A 16,949-nucleotide genomic window follows, 5' to 3' on the forward strand; every position below is an offset into this window, starting at 1 on the left:
CCAAAGCTCCACCAAATCCCAGAAAATTCCAAAAATTCAAAATTCCAAAAATATTGAAAATATGAAATATAATTATCAAACACTTAAAGCAAACTTCATCCACCCTCCGCAACAGTTTGTCGGGGTGGACAAATTTAAATATAACTTCAGTCTCACAAAGAGCGAATGCCTAGTCGAAAATATCACTAGGATTCATCCTCAAACAATCTCCTGCTAATAAGGACGTGGTACGTGTCCTCTGACCGGCGGTTTGCCGCCAAATGGCACCGCAGGATAAACGGTTATGACCCGGGGCCCTCTGAACCGAGTGGTTTTGCCGTCAAATGGCACCACGAAATACCGGTTATGGCCATACGCCAATACGCTCCTTATTGGCATCAAATCCTTGAGATATGAATCAATAGGATATGATCGATAGGGCACAAAGCCCTCTGTAAGCTAAGGTGGATTCAAATTTGTCCCCTTAGACAAACACTCACCCCCCAGGTCTACAAGGTCCCCTTGGACGAAGCAACCCATGGCTGCCGAGGACAAGGATCCTTCTGTCAGGTTGGGTCGACTACCTCCGCGACTAAGTAGACCAGGGACCACGATGGCCCGGGATGACGGAACCATGGGATCTTGATCGGGCTCATCATCCATTCCCCCACCATCCGCTTTAAGTGCTAGATGGTGGCACATTTCTATTTCTAATATCGAATCCTTCAAATTCCAAACTCCCAATCCTCAATATCCCAAACCTATTGCTGCTACTATAGCCAAATAACACGTATTTTATACGTATCTGATTGACGACTAGCCTTAATCGAAAGTTCTCTCTCGTGATCGGGAGGGGTAATTAACTATAGGGGCTTGCGCCTATAGGAAACCAGAACTCAGATCATAAAGTCCTCGCAAAATGAGGGCGAAATCTCTGGGTAGTGTCTTATTCTACAAACCCATCTGCCTTCCAAAATTTACCCCAGAACTTAGTTCGTTAAAACTCCCTCGTCGAAAAAGAAAGCGAGTGGAGGCCGAGGCCGAATTTTCGGAGCCCACAATGGTGAGAGGGCCCCGGCTATGGGATTTATTTTGAAGCAATGAATAGGGCTAAAGAAGACATTGCAAAGAATTGGGAGGTCAAGAAAGTGCCTACAAAGAAATATGGGATATTATAGATGAAAAGTGGGATCGACAATTACACCAACACTTACATACTGTTGCGTACTATTTAAATCCCCAATTTCATTATGATAAGGATTTTCATGTTGACAAAGAGGTGAAAACTGGTTTGTATGCATGTATGGACAAACTCATTTCTGAAGAAGACTACCTCAAAGTGAATGTATACAACTTGAGGATTTTCATTTAAGAAGGGAATGTTTGGATTTAGAGGCAGCACAAGCATGCTCAAAAAACACGATCTGCCTGTATGTTTGTAGTTTGTGTATTTATAATTTTAATGTTAATATTTATGTTTAAGTCTTCAACTTCAACCAATATACATAAAATACTATGTTTGACTTCATGTAGAACGTTGATGGATGAGCTCAGTTTGGAGATGATGTTCCTGAATTAAAAGCTTTTGCAGTTAAAGTTCTTAGCCTGACGTGTTCGGCTTCTGCATGTGAGCATAATTGGAGTATCTTCAATCAAATTCATACAAAGAGAAGAAATCGATTGGCGGCAGATCGAATGAACAAACTAGTTTATGTTATGTTTAACAAAAAACTGAAAGATAGACATCTCAAATTGCAAAATCAAGGAAATATTGAGAATGAAATTGACCCTTTGCTTGTTGATGAGTTACAATCTGATGATGAATGGGTTACCCTAAGAATGCTGATGTATCTGAAGTTGAAGCAGAAGGAGAAAGTCATGTCAATGAAGAAGACAATGAAGCAACTACCCAAGTATATAAAAGAAAGAAACAAAGTGAGATTGGAGCTTCAAAAAAAAATTTAAAGGTATTCTTAAACTAATGAATTATTTGTATTGTTACTATTATTTCATTTTAGAGCTAATGAAATATTAACTGATATAGAAGATAAAGAAAAAAATATTATAGATGAAGAAGAGTTGGAGGATAACTTTGACATTAATTATGAAGATTTTTCTGAAGACAATCAAAGTGATGATGAGCCTGCTTTGGGTCTAGATCCTAAGGGGATTGATGATGAGCCTGCTTTGGGTCTTGATCCTAAGGGGATGTTTTATTTTTAAGTGAGTTTATTTTAAATCTTGTATTCCAGTAATATTATCTTAAAACAAATCTTCAAATTCATAGTTGACATAATATTTTGTTATTTTTTTATTATTTATAATTTTAATTAATTTATTTTAATCGTTTTGAGGCTTACGCTTCGATCAGCCTCGAGGCTTACGCCTCGCCTCGCTTAGAAAAAAAGCCTCGATTCCCGATTTCGCCTTTTAAAACCTTGGTTTGTTCAATATGTTGCAAAATAGGTACATCATGAGTGTCCTAGAAGAATCCTACACATTAATGTTGATGACAAAGATAATGATGTTGACAAAGGAGGTGACTTTCAAAATTCTTTGATTGAAAACTCTTTAAATGTCATGTGATGCATTATTCTCACACCAAAGGTCAAACCTAATTGGAAAAGAACTTCAATCATTGAAATGTATTTTAAACAGGTGAAAAACATTGTTGACTCATTATTGATAGTAGAAGTTGCATAATGTGTTGTTTCCATTTTAAACCTCGAAAGCATAAATATAAACGATGAACTAAACCCGCAAACTCACAAAATAGCTTGGCTAAATAAAATTGCAATTTCCAAAACTAAAAATGACTGGGACCCATTTAGCTTGCTTCTTATAATGATAAGATCAAGTATGAAGCCTTTTCTATGGATGTTGCATGTCATTTTAGCAAAACCTTGGTTGTACAATTTAAATGTGAATTTTGGGAGGTATAATACAGTGCATTTAAGGTCAATGGTAGGATGATAGTTTTGAAATTTAACAAACCTACATTCCATATCAGAAAAAATTAATGCACACAATGGACTAAACTCTAAAGAAACATTTGCATATATTGAGCTAGAATGATTTTGAAAAGGGAAGTATAGCTAAAGTAGTCATTTATATCTTGATAGTTGTTTAATTGTAATTCAATCAAGATGTGACTAAGAGTACATCAATACCAGAGGATGTTAGTTGATTACTATCTGGATTTAAAAAATTATGTCCTGATGAATAACCACCACTAAAGGATATATAGCATGCTATTATTTGATTTTTAGATCATCATTATTTAATTAACCATATTATGGAATTAATCATAACAAACATGCTAAACATAAAAAAGATTCGATGAACTACTTAGAAAAGAATTTATTAAGGAGAGTTTAAATCCTTGTGTAGTACCTGCATTACTTACACCTAAAAGAATGATGATGTTGGAGAAAGTGTGTAAATGGTTGAGCGGTTAATAAAATAACAAATCAAGCATTGATTTCTCATACCATGGTTGAAAAATATCTAGACATGATGATTGTAGATTCTTATTTTCTCAGGAATTGATCTGAGTGGTTATCAACAAGGATGGGAGAATGGGAATGATGGAAGATTGCTTTGCTTTTAACACAAAGAAATGTTTATATGAATGGTTAGTGATACCTTTCGGATTAACTACCACCTTGAGTACTTTTATGAAACTCATAAATCATGCTATGCAACATTTTTGTAAAAAAAAAAAAAAAAACTTCAAACTATGTACTTGGACAACATTCTGATTTATAGAAATCCTAGAAATGAGCATCTAATACATCTTTGGAAAGTATTTAACAAGTTGCAAATTGAAAAATTGTCATGATATGTAAGTGTTGTTTAGTTACCCCATACATTATATTTTTGGGATTTTTAGTACTTTCCAATGGATTATATGTTGATCTTGATAAGGTTAAGATGATTTAAGATCAACAAAACCCAACCAACATTTATGATATTCAGAGTTTTCAAGATTTGAATACGTTTTACAATGATTCATCGAAGGATTTAGTATTATCATGACATCAAATTACCGATTGTTTTAAGAAAGGATACTTTAAGCTCACGAAATTTGCTGAAAGTAACTTCAATAACATTAATCAGAGACTTATTAATGCATGTGTATAAAGATTACCGAATTTTAACAAAGTTTTTGAGGCTTCATGTGATGTGTTTAGCAAAGGAATTGGAGAAGTGTTGAGTCGAAATGAGCATTCAATTGCTTACTTTGGAGAAAAGCTAAACGAAACCAAAACAAAATACGCCAATTATGGTAAAGAATATTAGGTTGTGCAATCATTTTAATATTAGAAGCATTTGTTGTTGCCCAAGGAATTTGTTCTATATTCAGATTTTCATATTTTAAAATAATTAAACTTCTAAAAGAAACTAGGACACAAAAATGCTAAATGGTTCAATTCTTTTAAGAATACACATTTGTGCTGAAGCATTATGTGAATTTGAAAATAAACCATTGATACCTTAATTAGGATTGTTTTCATCTTATCATGCAAGATAAGGTGACCAGCTTAGAACACATTAAAGAGGATTATGCCAATTGTAAGGAATTCAACGAAGCATATCTTGATCTAATTAGAATCTCAAATATGCTTAATAAAAGTTTCATGATTAAGAATGAATTTTTTTAGGGCAACTCAACTTCGCATCCCTAATTTATTTTTGTGAAGTTTCTTTGTCTTATAATTAATTTACAATGTTGCGAGGCATTTTGGTCATGATAAAACTAAATTCAAATTGAGGAGTATTATTGACCAAGCTTGAAAAGAGACGTTCTATTAGAGTGTCACAATGCAGAACAAGCCAAATATAAAGAAACATAATGATAGTCTTTGTACAGCATTGCCTACTCCAATAAAGATTTGGAAGATATTAGCATGCAATTTGTTCTAGGATTCCATAAATGTCGAGGAACCATGATTTTATAACACTTCTTAAAAATGACTCATTTTATTTCATATTTTAAAATTATTGAAATATCTCATGTAGTAAAATTATACTTTAATGAAGCAATTAAAGTATACAAACTACACAAAAGTTTTATATCTAAAAGAGATGTAAAATTCATAGTTACTTTTACACCAAGCATTGTCATCTTACATAATTTCCAACTCTCAATCTATCACACCACCTTCAAGAAAAATATCCCAATCACAGCAACATTCATTGTAAAAGTTTCAAGGTACATGTTATTGGCGAGTATAAGAGAAAAAAAGGTAGTAAAATTGATGAACTGCATTAGCACTCTGAGTTTACAAAATTATTGAGCACAAACAGCTAAGAAATATTGCAAATGAAGTAATGATCATATTCATATGTCTCCAACTTTACCCCAACGAAGAAAATGGAGTGATGCAAAGTTATAACACATAATGATCATAGGAATTCAAGGCTGTTTTTAACACATGAACTCTGTTGTTGATTCATTTGAAAATAATTTTTCAACTCTTCACATAAAGTGGTAAGCTAACCTGATTCCAAGTATAAGAGCAGCTTCTCTTCTAGTCATTGAAGCTTGGAAACCACCTTCATAAAATTTGCGCATCCTTGGAACTATGGGTTGTGACTTGTATGCATGCCATGCTTGGACTCCATATCGACCAGCAAGAGCAGCTGCAGCTACGGCAAGTCCAGCTAGAAGAGGAGTTGCCTGCAAGAGAATCATTTCCATAAGGGTACCAAAATATGGGATATAAGAAGACAACACGTACTACTAGTGTGGTATTAGGAATGGAAATCTGGTTTCAAGTGGTAAACCATATAAAATGTTCACACCAAATGGATTCCTAATACATACACAAGGATTGTACATGCATAAACACATTCATTAAACAAGCCAACCTTCACTGAAATCACCCCATAACAGCAAAGCTACTAACAAATTCAAGATCATCTTTACAAATAAGAAACCATGAGTTCAGGATCTTACTTAAATTTTAATAAAACTCCTGCAATAAAACAACTTGACAGTCACCAAAAGATAACTAAACAAAAAGATAAAGAAAACTAATGCAGCGGAGTTGTTGCAATTGCTGCAATCCCTAAAAAAGTCTCCACTGAATTCAAGTAAGGCTCCATAATATTTGATATTGGACAATATCAGTATATGATCAAGAGAATATGGATTTGATACCAACGGAGATCAGCACCTACGAGACCAATTAGTTCTTCAACAAGAGATTAGGAAACCATGAATTGTTCATTGATCCATTACCATTCCACAAGGCATCATATATCCATTTTTTGTTCAAATTTTGATTGAGATATTGCATATAGTTGTATTGGTTGAAAGGGCAATAGAAGTTTTAGGACTATCAAGGATCTTAAACATTTAATTCCATAAAACTCACAATAAATTCTTGCATCTTCAAAATCGTAGAGAGCATAGCTAAGAGTTTGTCTCAGAAAATAATAGTTTATAAACCCAGTGAAATTTCTTAAAGTTATTCCTGCTTCACCTTAATATGAATGTTTGAGATTAGAGAAGTGGTTGTCAAAATAGTAAATTTTACATGCATGATTCCACTCAAAGGAGGAATGCTGTAATGAGTTGCTAATAGCATTATTTAGCCTTAAGCTTATAGAATGCCAGTTAACATATGGATATGCATTCATGCAAAATAAAATGAACATTGCAATTGATGAAAATTGAAAAATAAGAAAAGCTTCAGACAATGTTTGAATGATTATCCAACTTCTACATACTAGATAATTAGCGGAACTAACCTTCCTTTGCAACCAAAATAAGCCTTCAACTCAATAGAAAATGGATCAAAAAATAGTATAGAAAGATAATTAGCACACAAAATACGCATCAACCTTGTATAAACAAAGAATCATTATGCTGAAGTATCATGGACAAACCATATGAATTAATAAATGAGACGGAAACTTGTTAGAGTTACTTAATTTTCAGGCACTCTTGCTGCAATATGCAATGATAAATAAAACTGGTTTCCATATCAAATACTTCACCGGGTATTTTCTTATGAAATTATATAAATGATCCCTTAGAATACATTTTTTTCAACCATAAACATGACAGGACTGATTTCCATTTCAACATCAGACTTGGAATAAAATAAATCAAAACTCAAAAGCTCTAGCTCGTAGTATAATCACAATAGCAGTAAAAGTCAGGATTCTCCAACACCGGCCACTACAATGAATCACCAGGTAATATTGCCAGCTCATCTTAACCCAAGTTTAAGCTCCGTTAGATACATTTTACCCAACCAATCATCAATTCTAATGCATTTAAAAGACAGCAAAGCACGCACAAGCAAGGGTAGATAGTCCTATCAAAAACTGAGCTTCTGACCCTGCAGCCACATTGCATAAGATAGTAGGACTACCAAGCCAACAAAACTATTTTCAGTATTATAAAATTTTCCCCAACTTATGTATTTGAAATTCAACGTAGCTACTTCAGTTACAAAACATAAACTTTCCTTTGTATTATAAATAATATCATCAACTTCAATGCTGTCATTCATCAACCCAAAACCCTCAGAGAATTGATCTCCTACTACAAAGCTAGATTTAATGTGAGTCGAGTTGAGCAAACAGGAAAAAGGAACATAAATCCACTTACTGACTAGTAAATTAGACATCGCCTGGATGGTGGTGAAAAATAACATGGACTAAAGCAAAGAAAGATGCCTCAGGCAGGAGGCAACAACCATGTAATATGTTTGCATGTTTTGAATATGATCTTTCTCTCATAATTCAAAGGAATCACGTTTTACCTAAATGATCAAGAATAAGCATACAAGAATATGGCTAACTTCACATTCCTCATCCTCCCCACTTACAAACCCTGTCACGTAAAAGGATAAAAATCTTCCACATATGTCCACGCTATAAGAAAAAGCTTTTAGAATCATAAATAGCTTCCTTCCCAGAATACCTTGGTGGAAAAGTGCTCTCTCCTCAAACTAAGTAGCCCAGGTCCATCTCCACTGACATGCAATTCTTCATTATTCCTGGTAGTTTCACATTTATTTTGGTATTCCTACACTTTACCATTCTCTGTTAAACAACATGGTTATTAACTAATGAACCAGGTCAAAATTACACATTTTGCTACCTTCATTTGAAGAAAGTCAATAAAATAAAAATAAGCCAGAAGAAATAGAGACGTTGGATTAAGACAATAAACAAGCAGGAACATTCATAGATCACGATTCAAAAAAAAAAAGCGACACCAAAAAGAATATCCAACTGATGTTCAACTTCTTATTACTTTATCCCGCACAAAAATGGTGACCTATATCATCAAATCTTCCGCAAACTCCAGAACTGAAACGCGAAAGAATCATACCAAAATAATAATAAGAAAAGATAAACATCGAAAACTAAAAAATTCCATTTGTAGAGGCGAAAGGAGAAGTAGACGTCAAGCTTACCATTCCAGCGGCGGAGATACCAATAAGAAGAAGAAGATGGGCATCCGGCGAACGCGCTACTGAGCCCTGAGTCGATGTACCACCGCACCTGTGTATACTGGCCCTAAACCTAGGACCAACCTCAATCTATTTTCCTTTAGGACAAAAAATAGAGAAAATTTGGTGAGGATATGGATTCTTTATGAGTTGATTGATTGATTATTTATAGTATGCTTATTTTTAAAAATAATAATATTTTTAAATTTATTTTATTGAATTGTAACTATAATATTTTGATTAAAAAAAAATTTTAAGGCCTACATTATAAAGTTAGATTGATAAATTATTTTAAAATTTGAGATTCTAATATATGGAAAGCCAAAATATAAGAATTATAAACTAGAAATAGTATATTTTTTAAATTAAAGGGATAGATTCAATTCAATTGAATTTTTAATACGGGAGCTTAGGGGTCTTATCCTAGTCATATGGGTTGAACCTTTTTAAGTATTATATATACTTTTGCATATATTAAAATTTTGTTTGGAACAACTTTTTTAATGCTTCATAAAGCAGTTTTCTAATACAAAATTTTTTATTTTGCATTAGAAAGCTACTTTAAGAAGCATAAAAAAAGCCTTCACAAACAAAGCCTAAATGTTATAATAAGCATGATTTCATATGTTGTTTGTATAGGATATGTTATGGTTATGGATTGTTAATATTATGATGTGTTGTACTATAATGATTTAGTCATTGCCCGCATTATCTAGCTATTTTTATACACATAAATTCATTATAAATTTTTGTATGTAATATTAATACAATGCCCTCAAAGGCCTTTTTTTTTTTTTTTTTTTTTTTTTTTGATTGGTACAATATTATGTTAGGCCTATTTAATTTATTAAATTTTAAATGGTTAGAAGAAATATGTGTGTAATACATGATGCTCCACTATCCTTTTACTTATATATTGGTATATCTTAGCTAGCAAAGTTTTATAAATTGGCTAAGGTACAATGATAGGCTTTTATTATTGCACTTATGAATTCAACACAATATTCAAAGCTAAAAGATCAAAGAGTCAATAATGATGTTAACTCTATATATAAACTTAAGCTTATATTTAATATTTAGATGATAAGAAATTCGGTATGGGCTAAAATTATTATTTAAGGAGCTAATGTATTTTATGAATAGTTAAATAGAGTGCATCAAAATGATATTTTGAAGCACATTCGTTACTTAAAGAAAATTGAAGGTACAATTAGCTTAAGTTAGTCTGAGTGAGATCAAGATCAAAGTTTCAATATGCAAAATTAGTTTCTTTATTTTGTATGTCTTATATTATTATAGTATCAAATGTTATTAATTCCATTGTTGAGGAGATATGATACTAATATGGGGGCGTTCTTTTCATATAGGAGATTAAAAAAAAAAAAGATAAGGGAAGCGGTCTAATGACATAGAACTAATAAAACTTATTTCAACCCATGTAAAATAATCATGTTAAGTTATACAATGAAATTCAAAGTTAATCCAAGTCAAGTATAATTTTTAGACCAATCAATCCCCCAAAAGGAATGGATCTGATAAGGTTAATTATACTCGAGGACACTTTTAAGAGACAATTTCAATAAGGAAATCATGCTATTGTTTTGACTTGCTTGGGTAAAAATCAATGATACACTATAATGAAAGGATTGTTATATGAATAGGACAGTCTATATTTGAAAATGGGTTTATCAATAAAGAAGAGGGTAAATCACTATAACCAATTCAAATAATTATCTCTTTGCAAAGAAAACCTATGGTCGGAGGAACAGTAGTCGGCAGGCGATGGAGGTCAAAAAGATCGTAGTCGTGCGATGGTGGTTGAAAGGAGTGTAGTTTGGCGACAGTGGTCGGGAGGACCATAGTCATGCAACAGTGGAGGAGGTATCGTAGTCAGGCTATAGTAGTTGGAAGGACCGCAATCTAGTTAAAAAAGGTTGATTAGACTAAGGGTTGTCATATTCAAAAGAGTATATCTAAATAAGAAAATATATGTTCAAAAGAGCATGATTATAATAAAAATATACTTGTAATGCAACCTAAGTTCTTAAATCAAGTAAGATAATACTAGGAATGCAAATTAAAATACTTCCTTTCAATATCACGTAAACAAATACAAACTGATGGAAACTTAGTAGGAAACAAAGATGAGAAAATGGTTCCAATTTTAATTTTGGAAGTTTCCAACTTGATTTTTTATCGATATTCATGCCCGATCAAAATAATTTTTTGATAACATATCAAGAAGAAAAGTTCATAGAAATTTTTTTAACTATATAAATAAATAACACCAAGCCTTAGAAAAACTATGGGATACTTACATATATGCATTTAGCATGCATCATTAGTTTCAAGATTTTAGGAAATCATTTGATATTAAATTGATTTAAAAGAATATATTCCTATTTTAAAAGAAAAAAAGAGGGTAGTTGCCTTGGAAGCATTTTAACTAAAATCTACATCCCATAATGCATTTCCAGTTAGATATTTCATTGTATTTAATTTAATGGCTTGTCAAAGGAAAAATACAACAAAAATTCTAAATATTCAATTAGGATTAATTTTAAAATCTTTCAATGTTTATGATTTTGTCCTTATACATTTGCAATTTTGAATCAATGATATCATGCTCTCATGTTGACTAGGAATTCTCAGTGGGATGGTTTTCAAGAAATCCTAGGCTATTGAGGAGTGGTCTTCTCTCAACTCATCATGATCTTAATTACTACACAAACCAAAGGTCCTAATCCAAAGCAATGGGTTGGATTCCATACCCACATGATTGATTTTACATGTCAAAATAGATCATTTACCTCTAAAGGGGTGAGGAAGGGAAACCCCATCAGATATTTAGTTGGGTGCTTTAAATTGCTGGGTCGACCAATACCACCATCATTTTTAGCCTCAAGCTTCAGGAACTAAACGAGTGGAATGACAATGAATTTCCTCACTACCTTAGCTTATCCCTTGAACAATGAGCCAAACCATGGTTAAAAATGGTTAATCTCCTTGCTTGAGCTACCACCTAGCTTGATCATATAATTGTGGATGGTGGAGATCATTTTGAGGACAAATAAGGCATGCTACGGAAAGTCCTTACATTGGATTTGCTTAACCTCCTAATATTATCCTGAATTGCCCTAGCCACCTCATTAACCCATGAGTTTTTCCTAGCTAATGGCTTGATTAAGGGTTGAGCTGGATGCTTAAATGGGATATTAGGTATTAGGGCTTCAACCGTATCAATTGAGCTAACTAATTTAATCACTAGCTTTGATTTATATCAATTAGGTTCATGCACCCGAATCAAAATTAACTTTATCTAAGGATAGATTTGCTAGGTTAGGGTTTGGTTTAACCAAAGGCATTCTATGTAAGCTCCATTAACCATGAAGTTTGTCAATTTGGAGGCTTTGGATGATTTTGTCTAGTTGAACTCATTTGGATTCAATTGAGCCAAAAGAGGTATAAGGTCCACAAAGATTTGATTGATTTTATGGCCATCCTATGCAAGCTTAAGGGTCCATAGATTTAGTCAATCTAAGGGTTTGAGTTCATTTAGTTTAAGGGATACCAAATGGGTCAAATTTGACTAAACTTGGGTCAAAAGCATACTAACATAAGGTCAAAGGCTTAATTGGAGTTCTACACACTTTGATCATTTATTTGAGTGTTATGATGATCTTTTGTTTAACATGTGCCAACTCGATGGCTGATTGCATCATTATTATACTGAGCCTATTTTTATGTGTTGATTTCTCTCTTTTAAATTGTATTTATTATTTTATTAAATTTTTTGTTTATATAGCCCCACACTCATTAACACTTGTATCCAAGACTTCTAAAACTAGACCGGACTGACCAGTCTAACCGATTGAACCGCAAAACGATCGGCCAATCAGATTGGGTTCACTTTAAAAACAATTTCACATAAAACCAATGTTGAACTAATTGCTCAACCACTAAATTGGCCCCAATTTCTGATAACCGACTGATTCAGCTATAGAGCCACTTTGCAAATATCGGACAGTATCCAACTGTTGATATATAAGTTATATCAATGACACCCTCAACATTATAAAAAAAAAAAAACAACAGAGTTTATTTAAACTTCGTTGGGATGACTTTCTTACTATTCATAAAACAATTTTTAATTAAAAAAATTTAATTTTTTATTAAAAAATTAATTTGAGTAATAAAAAAAACTATTCCAAAGAAAGCCTTAGAACAGGATCAGCAAACAAACTATTTCCAGCTAGTAAAAACAACTACTAACATAAATAAGCATCGATGCAAGATTCCGAATTCAGCAAACATAACTGAAACATTATCCATCACATAGACGAAATACGAAGACCATATGAAACTAGACGCGAAGTCTGTTCAACTCAACCAAATTGAACGAGTGAGACATAAAAAACAAGACGACACCAAAACCTCACCGCCACAGCATATCCAGCACCCAATCGGCAATCGGATACCAGAAAGCTGTACCGGATTAGACCAACACAAGGACAGAAAATAGATGACCTTACCACATAAATTAAAGACTCGACTCTAAATACTCAAACTGCTTTATTTCTTCTTGGCAGCAGACTTGGTAACCTTGGCGCCGCTGGGATCCTTCTTCTCCACGCTCTTGATGACGCCAACAGCCACGGTTTGCCTCATATCCCTCACTGCAAAGCGACCGAGCGGAGGATACTCGGAGAAGGTCTCGACCACCATGGGCTTTGTGGGAACCATCTTCACGAAACCTGCATCGCCATTCTTGAGGAACTTGGGCTCCTTCTCAAGCTCCTTGCCTGATCGTCTGTCAATCTTGGTCAGGATTTCTGCAAATTTGACGGCGATGTGGGAAGTGTGGCAGTCGAGCACTGGAGCGTAGCCATTGCCGATCTGACCGGGGTGGTTCATTATGATGACCTGGGAAGTGAAGTTGGCAGCTTCTCTGGCAGGATCATCCTTGGAGTTTGAGGCAACGAAACCACGTTTGAGATCTTTCACCGCAACATTCTTCACATTGAACCCCACATTGTCACCAGGGAGGGCTTCCTGGAGAGCCTCATGGTGCATCTCAACGGACTTTACTTCTGTGGTCAAACCGGTAGGTCCAAAGGTGACGACCATACCAGGCTTCAAGACACCAGTCTCAACACGGCCGACGGGGACAGTGCCAATACCTCCAATCTTGTAGACATCCTGAAGGGGGAGGCGGAGAGGCTTGTCTGTTGGCCTCTTTGGCTCTTGGATCAGGTCAAGAGCGTCTAGGAGAGTTGGACCCTTGTACCAGTCGAGGTTTGTGGATCTCTCAATCATGTTGTCACCCTCAAAACCAGAGATCGGAACAAAAGGAATCTTATCAGGGTTGTAGCCAACCTTCTTCAGATAGGAGGAAACTTCCTTGACTATTTCATCATATCTAGCCTTAGAGTACTTGGGGGTGGTGGCGTCCATCTTGTTGCAGCAGCAAATCATCTGCTTCACCCCAAGTGTGAATGCAAGTAAAGCATGCTCACGAGTCTGACCATCCTTGGAGATACCAGCTTCGAAACCACCGGTGGTAGAGTCGATAATAAGGACAGCACAGTCAGCCTGAGAAGTTCCGGTGATCATGTTCTTGATGAAGTCACGATGGCCAGGAGCATCAATAACAGTGCAGTAGTATTTGGTTGTCTCGAACTTCCAGAGAGCAATATCAATGGTAATTCCTCTTTCACGCTCTGCCTTGAGCTTGTCAAGAACCCAAGCATATTTGAATGACCTCTTGTTCATTTCAGCGGCCTCCTTCTCAAACCTCTCAATGACACGCTTGTCAATACCACCAAGCTTGTAAATGAGATGCCCGGTAGTGGTGGACTTGCCAGAGTCGACATGGCCAATGACCACAATGTTGATGTGTACCTTCTCCTTACCCATAGCTGGAGTAAACAACTAGCTAAGCAGTATAATGATGAAAACAAAATTAGCAGAGGCATCAATACATTCATGGCCACAAGCACTTCACACGAAGAAGTCAAGGAAATAAGCTTTTTGGCACTAAGACAAAGTGAAAGTAACCTTTTATCACTAACAAAATGCAGATTAGTTTCACTTGCAATCAATTTAGAATAAAGCAACTTTGAATCCTCCGCATCCCAATCCAAAACAAGCCCAGTGATTCTAAGAGGCCGCTTCCCCAATTCTTAATTAATCATAAATAATGATAACTAAAGAAAAGGGCTGACAAAATTATTGCTAAGCATTGAAATTACAAACTTTCAATAGAGAAAACTGCTCATTTTCAAGACAACTTCCCCTAGATAAAACCTTAGCCAAGTAAACATCTCATTGATCTAACCATTGCAAGTTTCCTTATGGAAAATAGCAAGTTCAAATTAGGTTCTCTTCGCTAATTTTCACCAGGGTGAACGGCTTAGCATATTAACATGACCTAAGCACAATTGACATTTCACATACATTTAGTTAAGCTCTCAAATAGTTGAATTTGATGAGGTTATCTAAGCAATGCATCAAATAAAACCCAAACTTAATTACAACAAAAAAGTAAATGAATGTCAAAAAAGGTATAACCTAAGCCGAAGGTGTAAATAACCTATGTCAACACTTACCATGCTACCTTAGTTTACCCCTTTACATCATAATCCTTCCATAACAACTTTATCTACCTTCCATATCAGTGCGTTTTCTACTCTTTTTAGAATAAGTTCAAATCATTTAAATTTATTTATGAAATCCTTATCTTCAGCACATGCTACTCCTTCAATCTCTCTAATATAATATTCATCAACCTATCCTTCCTATTCAATCTCTCTAAAATACTTCTAGTCTATGATGCACCGACACTTCTCCTCAAAGAGGCGTGCAGTGTCCGACAGCTAATTTTGCTTCTAGTATGCTTAATTAATTTATTTAAAAGCTACTCAAGATTGATTTCAATTATAGGCTAAATGAAAGCTACTAACTAGATTTAAACAATTAGCTAAAAATTGCCTTGGTTATTCGTTGATAAAATTTCCAAGTCTTCTATACTGTGAAATTTTAATCAAAAACTGCATAAGAAATTTTTTTATTTTTTAGTTTATTTATTTTAAATTAAAAATGCATTTCAGTATGACATCAAAAATTGAAGTTATAAGTCAAAGTTTTGTGACTAATTAAATATTTTTAAAAATAAAAAAATTACAAAACCAAAAAGAAAAAACAGGTGGAAAGTTGTAACAATTAAAATTAATCAGTTCAAATAGGACCAAAACAGAAACAAAATTAAAAAGACATAAGAATATCCATCAAATTCAGAGTTAGCCAAAAAATGATCTTCAAACACATCTAATAACATCAAAATTTTCGTAAATACATATAATTAACTATCAAGTTAAAAATCCTCAATTCGCATCAGAGGTGATGACACAAACGCAAGATCTGCCAATCAGATCACCAAGATATTCCATAAAATGATAGCATATAGATACGGTAACAAAGAAACCTAAGAAAAAAAATTGAGGTCCATCAAATAACTAAAGATTGCATCTTTGCATAAATAAAATCAATTATGCTCTCCAAATTCCCGATCCAAAGTACCAGACTTCATATTCACCTATATCCACTAGCTATTACAAGCTGCACCTAAATTAACTTCTATGGAAAAAAAGAGAAATATTTGTAAATCAACAGCTCCTCCAACAGGATAAAAACCATTCAAACCCACTCTTGAAAGCTCTACAGAAATTGAAGAACACCAGAACTAAAAAAACGATAATCTAAAAAATAAACAATATGAGGCATCTCACCTAGCGTCGAATCGGCCGGCGATCTCGAAGAGAAGCCGGAGCAAAATTAGGTATTCGAGCAAGGCAACGAGCTCTTCTTCATCTCTTTAAATAGCAATTCTCCACAGTTTGACATACTTGGATTTCTCCTCTGCCGTCCGATCCTACATCCGACGGAGCTCCATTGGTTAATTCTTCACCGTTGATGGCCATCTCACGGCCAACGCCTCGCCACGTGGATTCTACTCTTCGTGGATGCAGGCGTTTCCTATTTGCTCTCGGGTTTCATTACCTTGGCATTAATTTTCGAAGTGACTCAAACAACGACCCAAATCCCACAGCCACTCCATTATATCAAATAATATTGCGTCTTGTTCGATGGTTCCTTTTTCAAGTGACGATAGAAAGCGGATTTGATCATGGCAACGATGTCGTGGCGACCGGCCGGTTTTTCCGCGCGGGTGTGCACCGGATTCCAAACCCTAGTAGGGCGTGGAACGGACACGTACGGAGGTGTGATTGGGTGTGGAAAAGATTTGGTAACGGTCTTTTTAGGGGATAATACTATTTGGTAAATTCGGTACTGCCCGATAACGTCCACTTGCGTGGGCTTCTTTTTCTTCGCAAGGCTGTTCGGAGACTTTCAACTTCTTTTCGTGTCCCAATAATTTTCTAAAAATAATAATAATAATGAATAAATAAATTGATTACTTTTTTATTTTCAGTT

General features: G+C 34.6%; 1 protein-coding gene and 1 long non-coding RNA gene across 4 annotated transcripts; both read right to left on the reverse strand.

The window, feature by feature from the left end:
• Positions 1 to 5,525: 5,525 nt before the first annotated feature.
• Positions 5,526 to 8,575, reverse strand: LOC110098187. Its single transcript, XR_003699756.1, has 4 exons — positions 8,421 to 8,575; positions 8,258 to 8,313; positions 7,922 to 8,043; positions 5,526 to 5,662 (listed from the first exon to the last, which is right to left on the reverse strand). It is a non-coding gene; the product is annotated as an uncharacterized LOC110098187 (long non-coding RNA).
• A 4,137-nt stretch (positions 8,576 to 12,712) lies between these two features.
• On the reverse strand, positions 12,713 to 16,389 carry LOC110098189 (elongation factor 1-alpha-like). Of its 3 annotated transcripts, none has more exons than XM_020824925.2 (2): positions 16,244 to 16,389; positions 12,713 to 14,391 (listed from the first exon to the last, which is right to left on the reverse strand). In XM_020824925.2, the coding sequence occupies exon 2, from the start codon at positions 14,370 to 14,372 to the stop codon at positions 13,029 to 13,031; it is 1,344 nt and encodes a 447-aa protein (XP_020680584.1). In that variant the 5' UTR covers positions 14,373 to 14,391; positions 16,244 to 16,389; the 3' UTR covers positions 12,713 to 13,028. The 3 variants fall into 3 exon arrangements, with proteins under 3 accessions (XP_020680584.1, XP_020680587.1, XP_020680586.1); XM_020824928.2 differs by having other exon boundaries at positions 12,713 to 14,374; positions 16,244 to 16,367; XM_020824927.2 differs by having other exon boundaries at positions 12,713 to 14,387; positions 16,244 to 16,322.
• Between the last annotated feature and the right edge of the window lie 560 nt (positions 16,390 to 16,949).

Source organism: Dendrobium catenatum, unplaced genomic scaffold, assembly GCF_001605985.2.
Source record: "Dendrobium catenatum unplaced genomic scaffold, ASM160598v2 original_scaffold_165730, whole genome shotgun sequence".
Lineage (NCBI taxonomy): Eukaryota > Viridiplantae > Streptophyta > Magnoliopsida > Asparagales > Orchidaceae > Dendrobium > Dendrobium catenatum.

Excerpts from the sequence above, each read along its gene's own strand:
- LOC110098189 (XM_020824925.2), bottom strand. The coding sequence starts at position 14,372 with ATGGGTAAGGAGAAGGTACACATCAACATTGTGGTCATTGGCCATGTC.